The sequence below is a fragment of the Caretta caretta genome, chromosome 16 (genome assembly GCF_965140235.1).
Source record: "Caretta caretta isolate rCarCar2 chromosome 16, rCarCar1.hap1, whole genome shotgun sequence".
NCBI lineage: Eukaryota > Metazoa > Chordata > Testudines > Cheloniidae > Caretta > Caretta caretta.
In genome coordinates, this window is record NC_134221.1 from 8,043,903 (window position 1) to 8,071,039 (window position 27,137).

At 50.7% G+C, this 27,137-nt stretch overlaps 1 protein-coding gene across 1 annotated transcript in view; it reads right to left on the reverse strand.

Moving 5' to 3' along the window:
• Window positions 1-27,137, reverse strand: part of NIBAN2 (niban apoptosis regulator 2) — a 98,677-nt gene that overhangs the window by 43,560 nt on the left and 27,980 nt on the right. The window contains exon 2 of the mRNA XM_048823109.2: window positions 9,316-9,446. Coding sequence (XP_048679066.1) covers window positions 9,316-9,446 — 131 coding nt within the window. The remainder of the gene's footprint in view (window positions 1-9,315; window positions 9,447-27,137) is intronic.

Genomic DNA, 27,137 nt, shown 5'->3' on the forward strand with positions numbered 1-27,137 from the left:
TGTGCTTTGATAGTTTACATTCAGGAGAGCAGGGGATCATCTGGAACACCAAGCTTATTTGATAAAAAACAAACCAACAAACAATGGGCTGCTGCAAACAGCTGAAGGATAATTGATCTGCCTTCCTGCAGCTGCCAGTTACCATAATTACTCAAGAGGGGCTGCAGCCCGTTAACAGAACCCTTCACATACTTTTTACATACTTCTGATTAAGTGAGCTGTAGCTCACGAAAGCTTATGCTCAAATAAATCGGTTAGTCTCTAAGGTGCCACAAGTCCTCCTGTTCTTTTTGCGGATACAGACTAACACGGCTGCTACTCTGAAACCTGTCATACTTTTATGGTATTTCACACGTGATGCAGGAGACTCCAGGGTCCTGACATCCCTCTACCCCTGGCCCCCGGCCAGAATGAGCACATTATCTTGCAGGAGGTAGTCCATGGACTGTCATAATGGACAGAGTTACACACACCAGGAACAGGAGAGGGAAAGAGGCGGAGGTGACACCAGCCATGTAAGCAGGCTGGTGGAGGGTGTGGTTGAGTAATGGGGGCAGATCATGTTTAAGGATTTAGGGTGGGGGAGATCCAAACACACCCACTCCCCGGTATCATCGAATCCAGGTCCCTTCACTGGCTTTACAGGGATACTCATTTCTCTGCTTTGTCAGGAAGAACAAAGAATTCGATATTTTAATTATTAAAAAATGCCCCCAAAACATTGAGGCCTCCGAGGATCTCCAAGCACTTTGCGAACACGGAGCCAGGCAGCACTTTCAGCATGAGCCAGGTTTGAAGATGGGGACACTGAGGCAGACAGAGCCTGCTTAAGAGACTTGCCCAAAGTCACCGAGTTAGACATAGAACACGCAGCTCCCGACGTCCACTCCTGGGTTCTAACCACCACGTCTTGCTTCCTCTTACGGAGAGAGCGTGTGGGCAGACCGGAGACCTTGCTGAATCTCTGCCTAAGCAGGAAGTGCCAGGGGGCCAGGATCTAGACATACCCAGTGCGCGCCTGTGCTTTCCAGTTTGCACCACCCTGCCAAGGGCTGGAAACAGGCACCGCACGACAACACACCATGCCCTCTGGCGAGCGCTTACAGCTCATCGGCAGGATTTCAATGGAGGGCTCACCTGCCTTATGGGCCAAACTGCCGACTGGGCCCTCTGACCCTGAGTCAGGACATCTCCGCACAGTCAAAGCGGGAACACAGGCCAGGCAGGCAATTTCCAGAGGCAAACAGGACATGAACTTCCCTTTGGACGACTTGGCTACTGCCTTCCTAGGTCTGTTTTCAGTATATTGCAGGGGGACTAGACCCCGCATGATCAAGAGCTTCCTCATTCTCTTAACTCCTACGACCCATAATCCTAAAATCCAACCACCATTAATGAGTTTCTCCCCATTCCAGTATGAGCCAGAAGGGGAAGCCAGGTTGTGAAATAAAAAAAAGACACATTGGTGTGTCAAGGGACTTCTGGAGAGAGAGGTCAGAGATTCAGCAAGGGAATTTCCCCAGGGCAGAGGGAATAAGAGCAGCCAGGTGATATCGCCTTTAGAGACAGATTGCAAGCAAGGAGGCGGAAAAGGGACAGCAAGAGAAGCGGTATTTATTCATTTGTTAGTGAGCACAGTCGGTCTGGCACCCACAGCACACAAGCACTCGCATGCACACAGCATCTGGGCACACGTTGCTTCTGCTCAGTTTCCCATCATCCATTACAATACAAGCAGGGCGAGGCTGGCTTGCCCATATTTGTAAAGTGTCTCTAAGATCTAGATACAAGGGAGTAACTCCTGGAGGCCTGAGCGGCGTTCATCAGATCTGCAGCGTAGCATCTCATGTTGCCAACAGCTGAGCTTGTCCAGCTCCCAGGTTGGCTACATTCTCTGCACCCGCTTGCCCACAAGCCATCACTGGTCCCAAATCCTCAGACACATGGAGTCAGGCAGTCTAGGCAAACAGCAGCAATGACTACAGCTGTGCACTGGGCTCTGCAGGGACCCCAACAAGTCCAGCTCTCTGTAGTGCAGTTGATTTTTAGGGGCTTGTGTGATAAAGGGAGACAAGTACGGCACATCCCCAGTCAGGAACTGAAATGCCATGAGACAACATCTTTAATACAGAACAATGGCCCACAAACATTATAAGGCACAGCGTACAGCGTTCCAACTGTGACCGGGGTGAAATGCCTATTGAATCAAGACTGATCATTGCAGGCTGGAACCTGTAGTATCCATAGGCTGCATCTCTGTATTAAAAGATGAAGCCAGCTGCAATCTGTTCTGTTTTATGAACATTATGTGCAGCACTCTGGGTGGGCAGGGCACAGTAGCCATGGCTTTAGCCCATCTCTAAAGGAAATCAGGTCAGAGTCCTGAAAAGTCCTGCTCTCAAACTGCAATCCCCCTACCCATCTACTTTTACATGGCACGTTCAGCACGTTCATGGCACGTTCAGCACGTCTTGCATCGTTTTCCACTTAGGAGCGGATACCTTTTCCCACCTGCTCTGCAAATACAGGATGGAGAGTCCAAACTCACTCCCTTGCTGGGGATTGGCTTCATAAATTTTATCTCTGCATATTTGGCTCAAACCTCCTGCCCCGACTGCTCCTAGGGTTCTTCCCTTAGGACTGCTCAGCTCATACCCTAGATCCTCACTCCTTTATTATCCAGATGAGGTAATAAACCACCTGCCCTGATGAGTCAGCAAAAGCCACTTCACACCCCGCCTTCCTGGAAAAGGGTTTCAGGCAAACACTGCCTGCCAGTTATGCTCCTCTTCCCCCCCCCCCCCCCCGACACACACACAATCAGAGATACTGAGCAGAGATCTCAGAGTTAATCTGAATTTAAAAGGCAAGTTACAAGCTCACAATATGACTGCTCAGCTTCACTCCCCTCTCCACCCCTTTCCTTGCAATTTCCATTTAGCAAGGCCTTGGTGTCAACGAGAGACACATTAATCCACAGGGCCTCATTAAGTAGGGACACCGTCATTCTGGCAGGCTGCCCAGCCATGGATATCAAAAGCAGGCTGAGAGACTGACAGCACTGAGAAACTCTAATTGCTCCTATGGGTGCCTGGCAGGAAGAACGGAGGGTTTGTTCGTGAACCAAAGCCTCTTGCTTCCTGGAGGGGTCCCATCCTTGCGGCGCTCCTTCAGAATAGAACCAGGTGACTAACTGGAAGCCAAGTCACAGCCGCAAGCCAGCCTCTTCCGAAGCAAGCAAGTGGTTCAAACATGTGGGGGCCAGAGTTCCAAGGGCTCAGCACCTCCAGTCAGGGCCAGATTGGAGGGAGAGCTCAGCACCCAGTGTGCCAACGAACCTGGCCCCGACTGTGGGTGCTGAGCCCTGACGATTCTGCCCCCAGCATAGAAAGAGCTGATCGCATACCCTGCTCCAAGTACCAGGGGTTGATCTTCCTGCACCTGCAGTCAATGAGAGTGATGGCTACTCAGCACCATTCAGGATCAGGCCAAAGATTTGGCTCTGCAAGCCAACAATCAACTCTGGAACCTGGTATGGCTGGGTGGCAGGAGGTTTCGCAGCGTCCAGGAGAAGCTAAACTGATTTCCCCGCAGCAGCTCAGCAGGGGAATGTCCTATTTATATAATCATCTGGTTTTAAAGTTACACCACGTCCCTTACCTCTGCGACTCGCTTCCAGCTCTCAGACATTCCACAGCCGCTAACTGGGATTTATGACACAGGCAACCTTTAAGCGGCACTCACTGGGAGGGTTGGAGGTATCCGCGTCTTGGTGATGCACCCAGCACTCATTGTGAATTCCAGGGCCCCATTCCTCAAAGGGATCTCATTCATTTATTTTGCTCAACACATCCACTGCGTGGACTGTAACCTGCACCACCCTCTATTGTGACATCCATGCTGCTATGGGACAGGCTAACACCCAGAGCTGGATGCATACCACACAGGTTACGCGGGTGTCTCATCTGCTCTACACCCAACATAGAAGATGCCATAACATTTTCCATAAGAGTAGGGGTGTGCCTGAGTTACCTGGGCTAGATGTTCCCTTTCCCCGTGAGATTGTGTACAGTGTGCCATTAGGTGGTTGCCCTCCACCCCAGAGGTGGCTGCATTACAGCACTGGACATTCAGCGCTATGTGCTTATTTGGGGTTCAGTTCTGATCTCTCTCTCTGGTGTAACTCCATAGACTTTTGTGGAGACTTTACACCAACATAAACCTGATCAAAATTGGACTCAGCGCTTGTGAAGAACTTTGGGATCCTACAAAAAAAACAAAAAACACACCACACCAACTCCTCCTTCACCATGACCCAAACCCAACCTCAGCTCTCTTCACCCCAGATCAGAATCAGTGAAAGGCTGGCGAATTCTACTAATATCCTAGTTGCTTGGTCTCTCTCTCTCACTCAAGGGTGGAACATACAGTTGTCCTGCCCATCCTAGACTTTCCTCACCATCACAACTCCAGCGGTGAGCATGACAGACGAACAAGGCTCCAAAAGCAGCAGGCGTTTAGCGATCATCATGCCATCTATTATTGAGCCTTTGTTACGGTAGCACCTAGCGGCCCCTAATTGAAGTCAGGCCCCATTGTGCTAGGTGCTGTACACACTCAGTGACAGTCTCAGCCTCAAAGAGCTTACAAAACCAGCTCTCAGGAAAGCCGGAGGACTTGCTGGGTAAAACGCCTTGCCTATGGTAGAGTTCCCATCGGCAGGGCAGCACTGGTAACAGCAGCAGCTGGAAATCTTAGGGAAAAGAGGCTATTGTAGACCCAGTCAGGGAAGTTATCTTGTAACAAGAAAGCAGGGTGCCTTTGGTTCCCTGAGCCCAGCATCCATCCTGGGCTCCCTGTCTGCACCCCATTCGCTCTCACCTCCGGTGGCTGCACTTTGCCAGTTAACCAGCATTGGGAGCTCTCCCCAGAGACCCCAGCATTCCCCCTTTCCTGCCACGTGGAGAAGCATGCGCAAGAGGGTGCAGGCGTTCAGAGAAGTTACTTAACCCACTTGGGGCCCACCTCTAGATCCGAATCCGGCTCCTGTGGAGCCACGTGCTGGAACGGGACTCAAGAACATAAGGCCTATTCACTGGGACAGCAGCTGTGTGCATGATCCTCTGGGCATGCCTTGGAGTTACCGTTACCTAGCAAGGCTGCACGGCCACATCCCTGTTCTCACCTGCACCGCTGCATGCGCTGATGGGTACAAGGCCCCCCATGCCGACGCCAATGGCCAGACTAGCCCAACCAGCCTCCCCTTCCCTTATGAGAGCTCCCCAATATTGACAGCGAGTTTCTGATCATTCCCATCAAGAACGCTGTGCCTCCAAGCGCTTTACAGAGCCATCGCAAATACCCGACTTCCAGAGCCAGGCGATGAGAACAGAGGGAGGGGTAAACGAAGAGGCACAGGCCGGGGAGAAGAGAGGTTTCCAGCAGCGATGTGAAGTTACAATAGATGTATCGGGTCACTCTTCTGACTCTCCGAGGCAACTGTTCTGGACCGGAAGGCAGTCTAGCTGCAGAGAAGGAGGCTCTTGCGTGAACAGCGCTGTTACAACAAGACGACGAAGGTGGCTGGCACTAACTGAATGGCAAGAGAAGAAAGAAGCAGCCCTCAGGATCTCCTGCAGTGCCACGGAGAGCAGGTGTCGGCACGTGGGCTGGGCTGGCAGCCGAGGTGGCCGAACAAGTGTCCCAGAGCCGGAGCACCGGGCTGGCAGGGCTACAAAGGCTATCAAGCCACGTGCTTCATTTTGTTCTGGAACATCCTCATTTCACGGCTGCAGAGTGGCTGTGGTGGGCTCAGGAAGGACCTGTCCTGGAGTGAAGGAAGAGTCCCAGAGCGCCTCCCCAGAAGGAAGCTTGGGATAAATAAAATACACAAACACACATCAAAGTGTTTACAGCAGAGGCTGCGACTCGTGCCAGACTTAATGGTCTCTAAACAGGCTCTCACGTGGAGCACTGCTGTGGAAGGGGAACTCAGCCCCAGCAGAGCCCTTTCCCATTGAGCGTTCACTTGAGCGAACTACCATTACAAAAGAAACTTTCAAGACAGTAACCAGATAGTTCAAAGCTGCTGCAGTCTGCCACAACGGTAACTCGCTTTCCAGGCCCAGAGCACAAGCCATGCTTAACGCACACTCTGCCCTTTCATGACTAGTTGTGAAGCGCTTGGAGGTCCTTGGAGGGAAGGTACCATGTAAATAGGCCTCGAATGCCCCCATGAGACTGTTCTCCCCCACTTTACCACATGGGGAAAGTGGCACAGAGTGGGAGAGAGATTTGCCCAAGGTCACACAGCAGGTCTGTGGCAGAGAAAAAGGAAAGATCCCCAGATCCTCCGACCCACAGCCCTGTGCTTTGAGCATCTTCTCCCTGGCAGTCCCAACTTAGGTGGAGTGGCACAATTGGCCCCAGAGTCCAGACCATCACACCCTAATCTCATTTCAGGCTAGAACTCGGAAGCTGCTGGCCAAGCTCTCTTGGGGTCCCCGCGAAGTCCACGGCTCTCCCATGTGTTTGTACAGCACCATCCTGAGCAGCGGCATCTATGCACTGGCAGAGGGATGGTGCTCAGTCATGTGAGCAATGGGCAGAAGTTTCTAACAGAAACAGCTTAACCCACCTGGGGCCAGAGCTAGAGCGAAGCCAGCTCTCCTGGAGCCAGACGATTCTTGCAACACAGAGCCATTCTTGTTAGAGTGATCTTATCCTGAGTAGAAATTCCCCCCTCCTCCCCCATACCCATTCTTCACCGCCACCCTCCCATGTTTGTTACAGTCAGTCTTGGAAGTATTCGAATCTAAATGGGTGACAGGTAAGTGAAATTTACCGAGGGGATGTTAAAGATAGACAAGCGGTGGCCATGCTTGCTGATAATTAGATCTACCAAGCGAGCACGACCGAAATGCTCTCCTCAAATAGCATTATCCAGTGCAATTTGGCTTCTGAAACTCCACTTCCAAACGTCATATCTGAGGGTCTGGTTTGTTTCCTGTTAGTAAAAAGAGTCAGACAGACTAATATGGATACTCATTTCTAAGTATCAGTTGAAATCAAAACTAATCCTTCCCAGCCTAATTATAGGCCCAGGAGTGATTTCCCTTCCCTCTTCTAACCAAAGGCTTCCAACCTCACACAGCCTGGTATTTCCTGTCTCTGGCTCGTTGTTTATGGTTGAAGTTCACATTCAGTGGGAACAGGTCTGAGCTGCAGACAGGATGAGTGGCTCCACTGAACTGGTGGAGAATTGAAACCCAAATGCTCCTCCCCACCCTGGAAAAATATCAGCCAGCGTGGAAACAATGCAAACTCAGCTTGAATCTTAAAGGTCTCCAAGATTCGGTCTCGGGCAGCAGCCCAAAGAGGAGGATGTGACCCTACCCTCTATACCCATCAACAACAAACATCACAAGGGTGTCTATACTCCGGAAGTTTCTGAAACCTTCCTGTTGCTAACTTAGCACGAGAGATGGAACTCATGATGCTTGAGATTAAACCATCTGGTCAGTTTGCCCAGTCTCTGCAGGGTCTAGACTTCATCTACTTGGACTGCAAGTGCTTTGGAACAGGGATGTTTTTTATTGTGTTTGTACAGCACCTAGCACAATGGGCCCATGACTGACGACTCTCAGTGCTACCGCAGTACAAATCAATCCATGCATCAGTAGTTGTGTGTTGATCAGAAGTGCCTCTGAGCAAGGCCCAGACTCCAGTCAGACTACTACCAATTGCAATAATGCATTCATTTTAGACTGTACCTAGGTCCTCCTAGCCTACTGCACACCACACATTAGCTATGCTAATTAACTTTGTGCTCTAGTACATGCCTGGGTTAACTCTTTAGCTGTTGGCTCATTTCAGTGTGACCTATAGAATAATAAGCTAGTAAGTACAGGCAGGGGCAAGGTGTTCAATGCTTCTTGCTTCAATCTCCAGCGCTTTGACTAGCTACATTTGCATCTGGAAACTGGAAAAGCAGGAGCATGGTTTTACATGAGGGGGATGGGAGGCCGGAAGGAACTGATGGAATTTGCATACTTAGTCAGACCCAATTTGCATACTTAGTCAGACCCAATGTCCGTCTGGTCCAGCACCTGTCTGACGCTGGCCAGTAGCACATGACTCAGAAGAAGGTTTACTGCCTACTTCGGGGTCAAATGGGAGAATCTGTCTCCCCAGCATTAGGTCTCCTAATCCCCCTAGTTCGGGAGATTGGTCTTGTGCCCTGAAACAGGAGATTTAATATCCCTTCCCAAATTTGTTAGCAGCAGCTGTAACGTCACTTTCTCGTTATCCATGTAAGGATCCAACCTCTGAAGCGCTCGTCCCTAGCCCCGTGTTGCAGGGAGCACGCTTCTGGACGCAAAACCGCCGGCATCTATGCAGATGGAAATTCTCTCGCAGATATACCTATCCTCCCAGAGCTCACTCCCTCGAATGTCTGTGGCACCTCAGGCAAGGTGTCTGTGCTGCTCCATATCGGCAGTGTGGAGCTACAATGGGCATTAGGAGATAGACACACAAGGGAGTCCAGTGAAAGGCAAGGTGGGGCTGCAGTGCACGGCACCTCCTGCCTTTCTCCAGGGAGCCCATTCACTCCCTCTGTGGCCAGGGGAAATGACTCACGTTGCACAAAGCCGCATTTAAGTCACTTGACTCACTTGGGAAGGAAAAGCCAACGCTGGAACTTGGGCAAGAGCCAAGCTGCGGGGTGAAGGGCCTGTACCAGCTCCTGGCCTGGAGCAGGAGTCCCAGAAGTTCTAAAGCTAGAAGGTTCTGCTCCCCCAGAGCTTCAACCACCTCCAATGGGATTGCCTGCTTGCCGTGCCCCCCTTTAACACGCCTCCCGTAAGCACAAGGGTTCAATTCCACAGCCCCTGTTTGGCTTGAATTGCTGGAAGAACTTGGCCTTTCCCCACTACAGAGGTGGAATTTTCCCCTCCAGCTTTCTCCCGGATCTCACACTGGAAGATCCCCACCAGGAAGGCCTGTTCTCACAGCTCTGCACAAATGCATCATCGCTGACACTCCGGGCCTCAGACTGGCCCAAGGCATCTGCCTCCCATCCCCGTGAGCCCACCTTTCAAGTACATCTGGGCACGCACCCAAGAGCTAAATCTCCTTCAACACCGAATCTGGATCCGTTTTGTGGCCCATCCCCATTTCTGCATTCAGGTCTGGGCACGAAGATGTCGCAGGGAGTATTTAATACTGCAGAGCAGCAACCCAAGCCGGCATCTGGAGCAGAACTGAGCCTGAGATCCCAGGACAGGGCAATCCTCAGAGGCGCCTCTCCCTTACCTTGCGGTGGAGCAGCTGGGACTGCGGCCCTCCGTTGCCCTCAATTTCATACCGGATGCTGTTGAAGAGCGCGACTCCATACTGTTCCTCATAAAACTGGCAGAATTCCCCCAGCACCTTCCCAGTCTTCTCTGAAAGTCAAAATAAAGAGAGGTTTAACACAGATCACCTGACTTCAAAACACATCAAAAACCCCACAGACACGCATGCTACAAAACCCCTCCCCCATCTGCTGGAGAGACTCAAGTCAGTTTGCACTTTCACATGAAAGCCTGGGACCCAGACTATTAGCAAGGAAGTGTCTCACTTCCTGCAGCTGTGGGGGTATATCTACCAGCTAAAAGCATCCCTATCACGATGGTTAGCATATCACTGGCCATCCGTTTGCATGCTTGGGGGCAAGGGGAGGTTAGTGGAATCATCTTACTCTGATGAGCAGCGGGTGGGTTACTGACTAATCCATACACACTCCATTGTATTAGCAGGACTTGTGCTCATTTCTCCTCCTACTCTAGATACCTGCCAGATTTAAAACAACCTCCTCTCCCGTTAAGTTCAACTTTTGTTTTGATCATGATACTCCTAGAAGAGCTATGCCGAAGAACCCACTTACACCTAGGCTAGGACCATGTAGTCTCCCAGTTTGCAATAAACTGCTCTTTACGGTGTCTGCCTGTGTTTCTACTGTACACGTCACTGTGCCAGATACACAAGCAGGAGTTGTTTCATTCTGCCCTGACCAGCCAGCCCTTTCTTGCATTAGTGGTTATGCCAAGTGGGGTCACTTTGGCATATTCATTCCTCATGCCCACATGCCCCACTCTGTAGCTCTTAGAGGGATGGACAGGAAGAGGCATGAGAGAAAAATGGAGCTTTTGCTACTTTTTGGGTGCAACATGACAGGCTCATGCCGGACACTGATCACTGGGGAATTTCAAAATAACCAGAACACGCAGCATGGCAAAAATGTCTTAAAAACAGTCTTCCGAGTGGCCAGGTTAACCTCAAATTTCATCTCCTGTCGTGTCACTTCAGTGCCGCCTGTTTCCTCCCCCTCCCGTTCCAAATGTGCCAGAAGCTAGCCAACCGGAGGCCATGTGGGAAGTTTCCAGCACACCTCACAGTCCAGCCTGGTCATGGAAGGAATCCCACCAAGTGCCCATGGGAGCTGCTTCAGTGCACGTCACCAGTGCATCTGCCAGCAGCCTATCACTCATGCGCTGCCCTGGAGGTCTTCCCTGCCTGACGGGGAGGTTCTATCCTCTTATCGGGGCATGGCAGAGATCCAGAACACTTTTCACCTGCATGTTCCCAGTCTGGACCCCAACCCAGCTCCCTCACTGGTGAAAGGAGGGCAGCTTCTGCCACATGCGACCTGCCCCGGGTGGAGGCACTCAGCATGTCCTACTGAATCAAACAGCCCTGGGCCGGGTGAGTCACATTTCCAGCAGTGTCCGATCTGCAAACAAACCCGAATCGTGCAACTCAGAATGGAGTGGTGAATAAGGGCATGTGGGCAGACTGTGCCACTCAAAATAATTCTCCCCATTCCTAGTGCCAGCAATATCAGTGACCTTTGCCAGGACGCAGAGCTGGCCAGCGCTCATGCACCTGTCTTTGGAAGCGGAGGCCAAGATGCAGAGGAGAGGGATGCAGGAAAGACTCCTACAGAGACTCCAGAAACCCTGATTTAGTCATATAGCATCAGGTGAGAACTCAACAACAGTATTGTTTCCTGCGAGAACAGTCACTGGTGGACTAGGGGCAAGAGATAGTGGAAATCACAGGGGGAATTTTAGTATAACATACCCCTGGGAGCAGGTGACAATATCATCAAAACTCAGGTCTGCTCTACAGTTAAACTTGTTATTTGCATAGCTGTGTTGGTTAGGGCTGTGATTTTCATGCTGGTATAAACCCTGATATTATACGGGCATAAGAATGCTTTTGCCAGCATAGCTTTGGTCTCAGGGCACTGGCGAGTTCCCACATCTCAGGGAATCACTATGCTGGGAGAAACTCTGTTACACTGGTATAAAAGTGGTTTGTGCACTAAGAAGGTTTGCCAGCATAGCTATGCCAGCAAAATTTTTCTAGTGTGGGCAAGGCCCCAAGTGTCCCTCCTGCCCTGCTACCAGTCTAACACACAAGCTGTTCCATACCAAAAGGAGAACTTTCTAACAGGGTGGCAAATACTCGGTAACTTATATTGGCACGAACCAGTCAGCCTCTATCACTGACGCTCCCCCACCACCCAGCCAGGATTTCTCCACCGTATCACAGGCCAGATACCGATCGCAGTTCAAGATTCTTCCTGGGCTCAGTTTGCTGTTAGGGCCCCACGATCCACATTCTATCCCTGCTGTAGCCATGACATTTCAAAAAAACCAGAACACGCAGCATGGCCATAGCTGGCAAGTACTAGGCACATTTGTTACAATAGGAAAGAAGTACTTGTGGCACCTTAGAGACGAACCAATTTATTTGAGCATGAGCTTTCGTGAGCTACAGCTCACTTGGTGAAGTGAGCTGTAGCTCACGAAAGCTCATGCTCAAATAAATTGGTTCGTCTCTAAGGTGCCACAAGTACTCCTTTTCTTTTTGCGAATACAGACTAACACGGCTGTTACTCTGAAACTCGTTACAATGGGTATTTGATCAGGGAAGTCCCTTCCCAGCTCTTTGGGATTCTGCGAAGAACTCCCTTAACCGCTCTGGAGCATACCAAGTAGTCCATGCTGGCCACCAACTTGGCTGACACCAGAGACCTCCAGAGCTAAAAAGCATGAACCTCTGCAGTCAGGTTTGGGAGCTGGGACTGGTACAGAGTCAACCTCGCATCCAGTGTGGCTCCAGCAGAGGCATAACACATTGAGCAGCGGGTTATACTAGCAAGGTCCCTAACAGCAGGACAATACCTGTGAGTCAGACATATGTGCACCAATTCTCAACTGCACGAAGGCTTCTTCTAGGAGAAAACTCTTCTTGCATCAAGTCTTGTTTGTGTTGCAACCTAAGATCATCCCTCAGACTCCCACCTGCTCCCTCTCCTAGTGTAGGGAGCACTTGCAGCTCTGGGACTCCCCATGGAGCAGTTGCCCGCTTTGCCATGGCTGCACATGGCATCAATTCACACCACTATAAATCTTCCGGGCCCCGCCCCTCTTGCCCTCTGCGATAAGAGCTTCTGATAGAGAGACAGCAACGCAGACACTGTGATTATGGCTTTGATAATGAAACTGAAGGATGGAGCTTGGCTGTGTTTATACACAGACCCAGTAATTAGCAAGGATAAAGGTTGCCCTCCCTACCCCACCTCCAGGGCAGCACTCAGCGCAGCCACTGTATTTAACTGGGACCTAAAAAGGAAAACCGACGGCTGAGACAGGCTCTGAAATTACTAGTCACAGCCCCCAGCTGAGGGGTGTTGTATAATCCTCTGCCGGCTCCAAACTCAGCAGTTCAGTTCAGCAGCCACCACGGATCCCTGCTCCCCTGCCACATACTCCTGCTCCCGATCATTTCAAAACATGCCTGCTCCTCAGATCCCCAGGGAAGATGCAAAGCGAAACGTACACAAGCTGCTCTCCACGTAAAGCAAGTCTGGCTCTTCCAGAAACTCTGCATGCCCCATCAATACCGCCATCTGGGCCAGTCACTGCCTTCCAGCAGGGCATTTCAGAGGGACCTGAAGGAAGTTCAGTGGGATTCAGCTGCTTAATTCCCTTTTGGTTCCTTTAAAAGTCCCAGCCGCCATTCAGTTTAGGCCCCAGTCATGCTGCCACGGAAATCAAGGAGGACTTTGGCTATTATCAGTTTTCCCAGAGCGCTCACACATATGCTAAAGCACCTATCTAGGAAAGACAGTCCCTGCCCCGAACAGCTCCCGGTCCACATTCCACAAGGCAACAGGGAGCGATACCAGAACAGGCTGCCATGGGATGACACTCAAGGTGCAGCGGCAGTCAAAAGAGCGAACAGAATGTTGGGATAGATAAGACAGAAACTATCGTGTTGCCTCTATAGAAATCCATGGTACGCCCACACCTTGAATATCGCATGCAGACGTGGTTGCCCCATCTCAAAAAACTATATTAACTCGGAAAAAGGTTCAGAAAAGGGCAACAAAAACGATAAGGGGTATGGAATGGCTGCCATATAAGGAGAGATTAATAACGCTGGGACTTTTCAGCTTGGAAAAAAGATGACTACAGGGGATATGATAGAGGTCTATAAAACCATGACTGGTGTGGAGAAAAGTGAATAAGGAAGTGTTATTTGCTCCTTCTCATAACACAAGAACTAGGGGTCACCAAATGAAATTTATAGGCAGCAGGTTTAAAACAAACAAAAGGAAGTATTTTTTCCACTCAACCTGTGGAACGCCTTACCAGAGGATGTTGTGAAGGCCAAGACTATAACAGGGTTTAAAAAGGACCTAGATAAGTTCATGGAGGATAGGTCCATCGGTGGCTATTAGCCAGGATGGGCAGGCATGACGTCCCTAGCCTCTGGTTGCCAGATGCTGGGAATGAGCGACAAGGGATGGACCACTCGATGATTACCTGTTCTGTTCATTCCCTCTGGGGCTCCTGGCATTGGCCACTATCAGAAGACAGGATACTGGGCTAGATGGGCTACCTTTGGTCTGACTCAGTATGGCCGTTCTTGGGAACAATAAGATCACATGGTTACTCACAAAGACATACATGCTTTTTAGGCATACCCAGACGTTGCAGTGGGAGCAGGCTTGGGCTGCTCGGTTGTAAGCTCCTTGGGGCAGGGACCTTGCCTGATAGGTCTGTACATTACTGTGCACACCTACCAGAAAGAGGGATTTATAACACTAAGAATGGCTTTGGTATTTTTTTTTTTGGGGGGGGGGGACCACTCCATCCCAGCTCCACCACTGGGAAGGTCCTGAAATCCCCGTCTATCTACCCCCTCTACCCCCAATCTTATTTTTCCTTTTTGTTAGAATCTGAAGTTCCCGCCCTATCACGCCCAACGCTGCCTTCCATCTCGTCACTGACACACAGCTGGCCCTTTGCCCCATGACCACCATCCGCCCCTTAATGTGCAACTGACAGCAAGGGAGAGATGGGGAGGGTGGCACCAGTCAGGATGGGGATGGGGCCAGGCTGTTTCTCATGGGGAGGGCAGAGTCCCCCAGATTTAACCCTTCAGGATGGATGATGCTACACACACACACACTCTAGGGGGGCGTACAAAGAGAGCTGAGAGCACACATGAGGGCATGGTCTCTCCTGCAGCCTGTTCTGCTTCACCCATCCACCAGCCAGGCCCTCAGAAGGTTCAGGATGGATGAGCAGAGCCGCGTCTCTGGAGCGTGACTTTTCCCTCCATACTGCATCCAAGATGGAGCCCCTGAACACACGTCCCTGCCACATGGGAGAAGGCTGATCTACCGAGGGATGCTACTGAGTGCAGTCAGCAAGCCTGCCCGTACCACTCCCATGCCAGAGACGGGACAATACAGACTCTGCCAACGGGCGTGGCTGCTTGTTCCCAGTGATTATGTCTGCACAGCCTGGGAAGCAGGGTCTCTCTATGCACATTGCAGAATGGCAGAGAAGGTCCCCTTTGGACTCTTGCTTGAATGCCGAGACATGAAGGGACCATTGTCCGTTGAACAGAGACCACCTGAGAACTGTTCTATTCCTGGCTCTGACACTGCCTCTTTGTGCAACCTTGGGCAAGTGACTTTCCTCCTTCGGTGCCTCAGTTTCCCTCCCATCTCCACAACACTTGGACATAGCTGCCTCTGAGTTGCCATGGACTTCAGTGGGAGCAGAGTTAGGCCAATGCCCAGCACTACTAAAATCCCACCCTCATGCAGTATACAACGCCCTACACTGGGGCTAATTGTAGGTTACACACTTATTAACGTTAAATGCCAAAAAAAAAAAAAAGAAAAAAAAAGACCAAAAATGCCTCAGATCCCAGAGGCAGGAAATTCCAGACGTTAAGATTGTTCCGACAATACTAGCATGTCCGTATTGCACATCCTGTAGGGTGAGTGAGTGTAATACAGGACTGTGATTATGGAGGAAGAATGGTGGTGGTATGGTATCCACAGAGTTCTGCAGACACTCTTCAGCCCTCAAGTGAGGAAAGACCTAACAGTATAGCTGGGGAGATGTCACAGAGTTAGTCTTGTAGGGTTTCACCCCTCCTCCCCCCAAATCAACTTCCTAAGTTTCTTTAAGTGAAGAAAGAAACACGGAGGAAAATGGCTTGCATGCCTTCCAGCTCGGTGGGCTTTGAGCAGGGCTCACAGATACTTTTAACCACTTGCAGAAGCAGCCCTGCGTATGTGCTTAGCGGTACATTGAAGGAACTTTCCCATGGAGCATGCAGTCTGAACACAGACCTTCTGCGGTTGGCACCAAGAATGGAACTAGCCTCCATGGAGGGTAGGGAAGAGACAGGCTGCAGAAGAGCAGGGAAGGTGTGTGGTATAACAGAGCCTGCTCTTCCACTGCAGCCAAACGTCCAAGAGCTCCCGCTGGAGCACTGCACCACCACACCTGTCCAGCAGGGCTCTTGCTCTTCCAGGCACAACCCAGGCTTCCGAGAGAATGCACCCCCCGCCCACCCCAAATCAACTGAGTTAACCAGAACAGAAAGCAATTAGCAGCCGAAACGCCAAGCAATGGAAGACAAGGCCTGTTCCTTCCCACCACCCTGCAGCAAACGGTCAGGACATGAATGGCAAGGAAGACTGGTGCAACCTCTCTGCACTGACATCTGAGATAATTCCACAACCCTTCAAGCCAGCTGGAAGCTCTCTGGGCTGCAGAGGCTGCAAAACAGCCAGGAAACATTCCATCAGATCTCCCTTGGTCCCAGTGTCTCATCTCTCCCACACACGCCAAGTGCGAGCAATTACAGGCAAAGGTCCCTTCGCTTTCTCAGCACCACAACGGGAATGCCTGATCAGCACTTGAGCAGGTGGACACTTGGCCAGTGTTCAGGAAAGACATGCATGTCACAGCCATGCACTAAATGAAGCGGATCACACAGGGAGGGTCCTCTAGGGAGGATCACTGCATGCACTTTGTGCCAGCCTCCCCATGGTGTCTGTTTTGAGAGATGGGGCAGCAAGCAAGAAGTACCAGCAAGCTTAGGCCAGAGAGCTGCAGACAGGTCTGTCAGTTGGATCTGGAGAGATTTTAGGTTCTTTGGGTAGCAAGGCTCCCAGGGTCAGTCCTAGGCAGCTGCAGGCTCCCTGCCCTTGAGGGGAAGCAAGGCTCCACATGGGTGCCTCTTCATAGCACTGTCCACAGGTGTCCCTTGGACATATGCAATCCCACTCACCTGTCCACATAAATCCAGTGAGCTCGGTACATGGCTCTTCCCCAAAGGGGCTTGCTGTTGCGGGACAGGGCCCAAGGAGAGGAAGTGTTCAGCGGCAAACAGCGTTGCCATCTTAGGGCTCTCCAACGAACCCAGACAATTGGATTTGAGATTAGAGTCGCTGCAGCATCTCATCTCTCCAGGGGTGCTGTGTCTAAGAGGCATGGGGAGGCTAAGCCTCCCCACAAGAGGCTGGCCCTACAGCTGGGAAATGCGGGTCACCTCTCCGGAGGCACACTGGCCCACCGCCACCTTTGGAGCGCCACAGAAGTGGGGGCCCCCCCACTAGTGCCCGAACTGTGGCCCCGTCCCACCTTTTCCCCCAGGACCTCCCCCCCGGCCACTCGCTCCTCTCGATGGCCCCCTGCCCCACGCTGTACCGGGAAGGTGGCAGAGAGGAGCAAGCAGTGGGTGCGGGGTGGGACCTCAGTGGAAGAGGCCAAGCAGGGGCAGGGCCATGGTCCAGGCACCAGTGGGGCCCCCCCCACACTCCTAGGGAACTTTCAACGCTCGCATGGGAGCCTCCCCAAAACCAGAAGACTCACAGGCCACCTCTGCATGTCTCCTCACTGAACGAAGGGGAGGGCAGGGAGATCAACATCTCTGGGGCTCTTTATGAATTAAAGAGTCTGATAAGGACACCCCACTCCTCTAAAGAGGAGGTCAAGAGTGTTCTGGGACCTCCCCATCAAAATAACTACCCTGAAAAAAATATATATTTAAGCCTCGACGCACATCACCCAGAATCTAGTTCATGGGTAAACTCGCCATGAGAACTACAGTGATGCAACTCCCAGGCTTCAGCACTGACTCCCTGTCAAAACACATGGCTAGAGGGATTGAGGCAGCGTCTGCTTTGTGTTTCAGACTCCCCACGTCTCCTGAGCGCTTCACACAGCCCCCTCTTGCACTGAAAAGCCTACGTGGCATTTAGTCAATATAAGTGACTTTAGCGGGGCGTCTGACCCTTCCCTTGCTTCTTAGCCAGCTGCTGTGGTTTTAAAAAAAAAATCCAGTTGAAAGAAATAGATAATTCCCTCCTGTTGTGTGAGGAACCCACACAAACAGGGGGACTGACCTACTATAAAGAGGGGAGGAATAAAGGGCAGGGGGGGGAGGGGAGCCACACAAAAAAAAAAAAAAAAGAAGAAGAATCAGTGCAACAAACTACACCAAGTGTTATCAAGTGTGTCCAGACAGACACCTCCTTTCACCGGTCCCTTGCTGAGGGAGGCCACTGGTTTTATAACCTCAAAGTTACTGACACTCCATAGTTTCGCTGTTCCCTTGGTTTGAGAGCTGTTTAAAATCAGAAATGCAGAATCACAAAGTCTATATCCATTAGAGGAAGGAAACCCACCCCCATCTCAGCCTGCCGGCATAAGTAACATCGGTCACACAGCATCCCACATTTGAGGGGTCCGGTCCTGTGTAGAAGTCGACAGAATGGAAAGACGAGTAACTCTAACCCCACTTGTACTTCTAGCAGGTAAAGCAGGGTGATTTAAAGGCCATAGGGTCCCTTTAAGAATCACTTCCGTGGCATTCTGCAGGGGCCCAACAGGTATGGTAGGGTCAACCAGAGCTCTGGGGCAGCTAGGAGCCACCTACTGCACCACATGCTAGGCTTGCCATGGTCACCATTAAAGCCCAGCTATCGAGTTACAAGCTAGTGAGTTTTGAGACTCAAAGGGCAGCCCTGATGCTAGAGAGCGGGAGAGTCCGTTGAGCACAAGCTCACACTATGCAAGTTACACCCTTCCCCACCCCGAATCCCCAGCTCTACTTGGTTCCCACTGGTTGAAGCCCTTGCTAGCAGAGCCCGGCACCGTTCCCAGTCGCATGCCTGACCAGGTGGGAAGACAGTCATCCACATGACTAGAGAGATCAAGAGTTTCCCTTATTTAGGATGAGAATGCATGCCTCGTTCTCCAGCAGTCACTGCACTAAGCCTTTTAATGTGATCCCCATACCCACGCTGAAGAAAAGCCAGAACACTTCTACTTCATTCTCCTTTGGGCTGATTTCAAAGTTAAAAGCTTGGGCTCCTTTGAGGCATTGTTGGCATGGGGTCGGGATAAACAAGTGCTCTGCATTCCAGCTCCTCTCTCTGATCTGCTCCACCTGGACCAGAAAAACTCATTTGACTTGCTCCTCATGGAGCAGGCCGAGCACAGGTGGCTGTCAACTCTGTGCCCCTTGCTTCCCTCCTAGCGGAGTGAAGCAAAAGATGGTGGTAGTAGCAGGTTCTCTTCTCTAGAGGGAAGACAGCAGGCAAGATGGACTGGACCAGAACATCAGGAAGCAGGAGGAGGTGCCCTAGAATGCCTGCAAACCCAGGAGTATGGATTAAAAACCAATCACTCGAGTAATCCTCCTCCTCCTGGAATGTAAGGAGCGGGTTAAAGAAAGTTGCTTCCAACACTAAAACTACTCAAAGATTTTCCAGAGACCCCTTAGTTCATAGGAAATTAACATTTTTCAAAGTTTCCTGCAAAAATCAGTTTATATTTTCCAGCCAGTTCTACTCAGTGAGTTTCTCAAACTGCCGGCTTTAGACTCACAATTGGAGCCTTCATAGGCCACAAGTTAGCATTAAATAAGCCAACTGATGGGGTCACAGGCAGCTCCCCTCTTTATTTTCTAGTCTAACAGTTAGAGAAGAGTGTGTGGTTAAGAGACAGATTTAGCAGAGCTTCAGAACAGGTCACTTCTCTCCCAGTGACAGTCTCGCTTAGTTTTGCACACCCTAGATGTTGCCAGATGTCATTCTTCACGTGGACACAAGACTCCAGTTGGATGGCATGATGGATGGGCTCTCTTTGCGTAGCCTGCTCAATTCACATGGAGGGGGAATAAAGTTGTGGGGGAGAAAAACAGCCTGGTGCAACGTTGGGTACTTGGATTTGGAGTGCTAGCTTTAGGTTCAGAGAATGGCTGGGATAACAAGCGAGATCAGAATTGAATTTAAAACTGCACGAGCAAGTCGAGGAGCAATGTTCCGACCTATTTCAGAATGCCACCCACATGACATGGCATGGAATACTGAGTTCCACCAATAAGATACACCCTCACATCGAAACAACTCACTGGCGGACGATTCCCTGGAAGCCAGGACAGTAATTGCTAGATACTGAGAGCTTAGTTAATCTATCGGTGGTTGGAAAGGCATGAGATAGCTTGACACTTCCTTTACTGTACACCTGTGCGGATTAAATGCAAGTCAAATATGGTTCTAACCGATTTATAAGTTGGCAGGACAGGACTGCAAAATGTTGAAAAGGCTAATTCATGGCATCTTTTAGAAAGAGTTTTCACACTTTGAAACCTCCATCAACATACTACAGGGTCCAGCTTGTACAAAGGATCATTCCTGGGCAGTTATGTAGCCTATGGACAGTGAATGATTTCATGGCATTGGAATTCTGAAGAACCAGAAGGAAGTCTTATTGCTTGAGTAATTTAATTCTAGTCTCGTCTCTAGATAAAGCACTTGAGACTCTGTGGTAGGAAACAGCCCAGCACTGCCCATGTGCATGTGGAGTGAACAGGCCTTTTCCATCTAATTGCAGCGAGCCTGGAATTCTGCATCCAGCAGTGGATTTTTTCCATGAGTTCAGAACTACACAGTTCACTTCGCTCCATACTCAGAGACCGCCCACCGATCAGTCCTGCCCCAGCTATAGAAACTGATCCTGGAGTGCAAGCGGATTCCAGAGCTTCTGGTGTTAGCAGGGACTTCCACCAAAGGGAAGGTTTTTCAGCGTGTTTTGCAGCAGTTTTGTTTGGCAGGTGGGACCTTTGTTTTGAATTCCTCTCCTTCAACTTTGCCCTGGAGAGAGGGAGACTTAACAGTGGCCTCCAACAATTTCAGAAACTATTTGATCTATCCCAGAGATTTGCAGATAGCAGGAGGAAAAGAATGCAGCATCTTATCTTCAAGGAAACCAGCAATGTCCGGAGAGTGCTAAACCAGACCACACACACGAACACACTGCAGAGCATGCTGCTTAAAAAGGTGGCCAAAGGCTCTTCCACTTCAGCTCCGGTTACAGCTCTTCCAGAGTGACCTTCATGCAAATAGCTGCCAATTGAGCTAGCAAGATAAGGATTGGGGAATAGGACCAACCTCATCTTGGTTGCAAACTCCTTGTTTACACCCATGAGGAGCATTGCCAATAGTACAGAGGAAATGAAGATGAACCTTGATCCTAAAGGATGGAAGGGGATAATCAAGTCTGCAGAGATCACGACTACCCAGTGCAGCACTTATCTAGGTGCAAGGGGCTGCGCGGAGGTTCCTCACTCTGCTGATGTTTTGCCAGAGTCCTTTCTTTCGTCATGGACACAGGACAGCCACTGTGGGGCTTCAGGGCTGCTCCCCAGAGGCTTGTGTCAGGCTAGCCTAGGTCAGTCTCAGACGGACTTCTTCTCTCCAAAGTGTTTGACAAACTTCTGCAGCAAGGATAAGAAGATGTTAAGAACCCACGCCACATGAGTGGCTTCTCTCCTTGGGGACATGCTCTCGTTCCTCATTATGAACGGGACAGGGAAGTAGTACTCGTGCTGGATCAGGCTAGGGTTCACAGTTTGGGGATAGACTCAGAGACTTTAAGGCCAGAAGGGACCATTAGGATTGTCTATAGTCTGACCCCCTGATGAGATGCTCTTCTGGCAGCATTCCAACTGGAGCGGGAAGCTACATGGGGAGGTTCGGCTCCACGCATTCACAGCCAAGCCACTCCCCAAGATGGGACATGCTGGGGAGTAGAGAGTCTACTTCTGGACCCAGCTCCTCCTCAGAGTTAGGCCCTTTGGCTCCACTATGATGCCAGTACGCCACCAGGTTATGCACTTACCCCCAGGAGAGAAAAGCTGGAAACAATTCAGAGAAGGAAGGGATGGCCTGGAGGGGTTCTGGAGAGGGGTGGGTGGTTTCAGGTTTGGAACACACAGTGAGAATTGCATGTTTTTGCAAGGTGGTTGGGGGGTGGAAACCGCTATTAGGAACAATAAACCTCTCAAAATGACATCCCCTATTTTGGCCTCTTCTATCGGGGAAAACCCCCAAAGAACGGATATCCAACTGGTTATTTGCAGCTAGATGTTCTGTTGCAAATCAGGGCATGTAAAAAAAAAATCCATTATTTGGGTTAAAAAAAACTTTGAGAAATGTTGATGACAGAAAGACTAAGACTTAAGAGGGTATTTTGAAGTCTCATTTCCTTCAAGTTCCTGGGAGAGAGAGAGAGAAAGATAGTCTCGCTCTCCAGCAGTCACTCATTCTTTACTAATTAATGACAGACCACTCATTAGGGCTTCGGTGAATGGAAATAAGACCATTCCTTGAATTGATATTAAAAGGAGTTTCTTGATCAGATCAGAACTGAGTATTCCCAGCTCCTGGATCTGAAGTGGTTTCACTACCCAGGAAACCCAACTTATTCCTTTGGAAATTTGTCAGAGATCACTGCCCAAGTGCCCCTATTTCTTCATTTCAAGCTCCTGTCACAACCCATAAAAGATGAGCAGTGAATGCCCTTTGTTTTCCTACTAGTGCTAAGGTTAAAAAGGGCTTCCATCCTACCCCTGTGCCCTGGGATTTAAACAAAAACAGCGTGGTTAACTCTGGTAATTTTATCACCACGAGTCTCATGATATCTGGTGTCGTTCTTAAAGCCCCAGATCTTGGAGTCAAGCAAAGGCACAAAAAGCGGTTTTCATTTAAAAAGTAGTTTGTAGCTCTCATGCTTGCTGAGAAAAGCTGCAAATAAGACCCGCACACCCCAAGGACTCAAATCAAAAGGCCAGAGAGGACCTTTTTAAAACCTCATGATTTTTGAACGTGCAGGGTTGGCAACCCTGCACAAGCCACATCTGTTCTGATACACGCACTGGTGCAAACTAGTCCCATGACCCTCCCCTCCCCTGGGGATCCACATTATTTGACCACCATAGATCTTAAAGCGGTGCGCTCTTCTTAATCCAGAGAGAAAATCCTTACTAATCAGAGAAGGGGGCAACCATCTAGCCAGCATATGGGGCACCCACCTGCTGACCGCTTGCTTTCGGGGACCGACAACACCTCCTGCAGAATTTGTTCTTCCTTTGAGGTTGGCGGCAATTTAAAAAGTTTGCCTAGACACTCCCAGCACTGCACCTGATCAGCTGCTGTCTGAGGTGGAAGAGAGTCAGATTGAAGAGTTGCATCCAGGCCATTCTCTAGTGTGTGCATGGAGAATTCAGTGCTAGCTGTGAGGGTCTTATCTCCGGGTGTGTGTAGGCAAAGCTTTGCACCGGTACTTCTGTAGCAAGCCCCAATGCTTCTGAAGCAGCCGTGCTCTCCTGTCGGGCAGCAGATCGCAGCTGTGAGAGTCCAGGCACTCTCTTCATGTTTTTTCTTTATCCATTTCTCATGCCATCCCCCCGATGAGGCTAATGTTTAAATATCCTCACAGTGAATGCCCCTTTGGTGAAGAACCAGTTGGACAAGGCAGTTTGGCCAACCATTCAGAAGTTGGGATGCTGACCCCAAACTTCCTTGCCTCGGGAGACTAAGCTGCTTTTCACATACAACGGGGTGGCAGATGTTATGGAGACCAGATTCAAGTTCTGGGCAGGGGTGTGAAACGGGGGTATTTGGGAGGCATGGCATCCTGATTAAGGCATTTTCAGAAGTCGGTATCTCAGCTAGTCAGATTTTACCCAATTTCTGGTCCCTCTCGTAAGCTGAAGCAAGACACAAGTGTATCATCCTGCCAGAATATGGATGACTAGAGAGCTCAGATACCTGCCCCCGACACCCCACCCATTACATCACCAGGACCACCCACCAGCTGTTTGACAGCTCCTGACAAGCGCATCCTCGCCGCTCTGCAGACAGTCTCTGGTGGTGCATTTCACCAAAAACAGGACTTTTGGAAGCCGGGCGGGTGCATGGCACCGTGGGAAGTTTACTTTGGAGCCCAGGCGGGAGCCTCTCAGAAATACGGGCGGCTAGTACAGGGCAGAGAGCCCACGCACCAAGCCTCAAGCCAATGGGAGTCCAGTATCAGTGACAGAGTCTGACAATGGCAAAATCCAGCTCTTAGTTTGCCATAGTGGGAGCGGTCACATAGGCAAACACAGGCTCTCTGAATTACAGTGCCGTCCACACATTCTTACGCAGCGAGTGTTTCCCAGCCTAGACAAGGAATGTGCACACCAGCCACGGCTGGGCAACAGAAACAGTTCCCACCCTTACAAGTAATAATCCACCCGTTCTTGGTGTCAGACACCCAGATGGCGAACGAACAGAGGTGAAGCAAGCCAGAACCCAGGCTGCATTGGGTGGATGTAATTTCACAGGATGGTGTAACTACGAGCCCTTTCCGGGTTTCCGCATGCTTCTTTCGTTTCCCATTTCTCCCCTAATCCAAACTCAGTGTGTGACTGAGGCCGGAAAAGCGAATGGGCCAGGGTGTTTTTATGCTGAGAGCGTTGCACCAAATCAGAGTGGAATGAAGCTCCTTTCAGGCACAGGAATGGGAGTTTCCTGGCAGTGTATGCAGCATACTAAGGAGGGAACAGTAAGACATGCTTATTTGAAGGGCTGCTTCTACGTAGGTCAGTCCCGACACACCGCACCCCTCCTATTCCAACCCCAGGCCTCTGCCTAGCAACTGGCACTAGCCAGGTGCTTTTGCAGTTGGACCATTAGGGAACAAGGGCAAAGTTTTGAACCAAAGTCTTCAGCCGTAAGTGATTAGTGTGTTTCACCACTGGGCCGGCTCTGTGCACTTCGAACTGGCATTATTCCATGGGTGGCCTAATCAAAATCCGATCTACAAATCCACTCCCCACTCACACCCTGGGCTTCTCTTCCCCCACGCAGAAGTATCCAGTGATAGCCAGGTGTGAAACGGGAAGGGAAGAAGAAGAGCTCCACGTTGGTTTTAGAAATGCTGGGCTAGGCATTAGAAAAGAGGGAGGGACATTTCCAGCCACAGCCACAAGCGTTTTCCAAAAGGCCACCCTTGGCCATCCCTCAGCTTTCGCCCTTGGGCCTCGCCCAGCAGGGTCTCACCCCCCATGAAGGAGCCACCAAGTCAGTCCCGCAGTTAGCTCAGTCCCAAGCTGCTTTATGCTGCTCCCTCCATGCGCTTCGGCCTTCAGTGGCACATCACCGCCTCCTCCAGGAATCTATTCCAGATCTCGCCCCCATGCAGTCTGAGGTACTTACCTGCCTCCCCTCACTGTAGTATCTTTAATGCATTGATACTCACAGCACCTGTTAAGTACGTTGGTATCCCACGCTGTACAGGGGGAAACTGAGGCACAAAGAGGCTAAGTGACTTGCTCAAGTTCTGTGGTAGAGCAGGGAATTGAACCCCCATCTCCCAAGTCTTGGACAAGTGTCTAACCACTGGACTGTCCCCCCTCTCCTGCTGTGGGGGTGGGTAATGCTGCCTCAAACTCACTCTGATACCAAGGTAAACAGTTCACTAGAGCTATTTAGAAAATGATCAGCATTCACATTCCAGACTAGATGCACTGTGCCCTTCCCATTGCTCTTCTGGGTCATCCTCAGGAGGGGATGTTTTTGTTACTGCAGAGGACGATGAATCATAAGCAAAGATTGCAAACCACACTGGGTACACAGAGGGCTCCAGGAGACAGACAGGCCACCAGTCCTGGTTACACAAGAGCAGCATAACAGAGGAGTACAGAGAGACACTAGAAACCAGTCACAGATGTAGTTGACACCCACCAGACTGCTGAGAGGGGAACCAAACCCAGAACTCTTGTGTGCTTTAAGCCTCTGGAAATCTGAACGCAGGTCCAGGCACTCTCAGGGCTCAGACATGGTGTCTAGCACCTCCTCAGAGAGCTCTGTAGTCCAACTGCCTTGTCTCTGGGGCCAGTGCTGACCTCCTCAGTATCACACAATTACCATACTATAGGATGCTACACCACCTTTAATGTATTCATCTTCACTCCCCAGCGAGGCAGGCTTCAATATGCCTTTATCCACAGAACGCAGACCCTAGCCAAGCTCTAGTCACCATCTACCAGACAGGGACCAGAGGACCGAACGCTAGCGAACTGCTGATGCAAACTTCTCTGAGCTTTGCAGCTCAGGCCCAGCTCAAGGCTGGAGATAGCCTCATCACCAGGCGTAACACGGGGAGATACACAGAGCACGGCCGAGTCCAAGCTCCTAGGGAAATTGGTTAGCAGGAGTATTTGGTAATATGAGCATGGGAAAAAAAAAAAGGGGGGGGGGGGTTGGAAGCAGTTTTAAGGCCTCCACATGCAAGGGAAGGTTTCCTTTTGAAGAGGATCCCACTCGCTCTTAATCATCACCCCTTATGGGTGTTCAGCTGTCCGTGCAGTGCTTCTGGGAGGGGTTACAGCCATGGAGCTCCTTGGCTTTGCAGAGCCGGTGACTTCGGCCAGTACTCATATCAGAGAGAGGGCAAGCTGCCCCTGCTGCCTTCAGACCCACAATCCAATGCTCTCTCTCCATGCACCCTGCTCCCCAGAGTATGGCTACGGCTGCCCCACCTCCTAGAAAGCCATGACACCAAGGCACCATCTTCCAGGTCACAGCAGGACCTGGCTCATGGGGACCTTCCCCTATTTCACTGGGCTCCTCACCTCACACCTGCTCCCTCTTCAGCCCTGCCACTGGTCTCACTACCACGGGCAAGAGACCCCTCTCCCGGACAGTATCCCCACTGCAGACTCCCCCATCTCTTCACTTTGCCCATGGTTATGCCTCAACTTCCTCCTCTCCCTCCAATATCCTATCAGCACCATCATTAAACCAGACCTGTCCTATCTAGACAGCATCTTGGACCCAGGAGGAACACTACAGACTATCCTCCATGTTCGTTCATTCCCTGCCCTCCCATGCACACCTTGCCCCAGCATGCATAGCCAGCCACCTACAGGAGGTCCAAGGGGCCAGAGCCTGCTCTCACTGACACGGGTGTAAATTCAGCCACACTGGGCCTCCACGCTCCTCCCACTTGTGCCGTTTGACACAGCTGCAACGCCACTGAGTCACGGCAGGTTACCACTGGAGTAACTGCAAATTTTGGCCCCAGAGAGCTTCTCGGCCAGGTCCAGCGTCAGGGACGCTCTGGTTTTGCCCAGACATGCCTCCCTCCGGGTGCGACTGTCCCGGTAGCCAGACGATCAGGTTGGAGAGTGCCATTGCCCGTGAGATAAAGGACAGTCCAAGTGAGCGAACAAAGCCTGTTTTCTTCCAATTACCCTTGAAATCATGTGAAAATGAGGGATGCTTTAAATAGCCCAGGCTGCAACTGTCAGAGTCAGCTGACTTGGCAGCAGGGAGATCCCAGCCTGCAACCAGTCACTGCACTGCAAGTGGCAGCATGCTGCGATCTGTGGGGCTGGAGCATTTAGAGCAGAGACTACGAATGGAGCTATTTGGT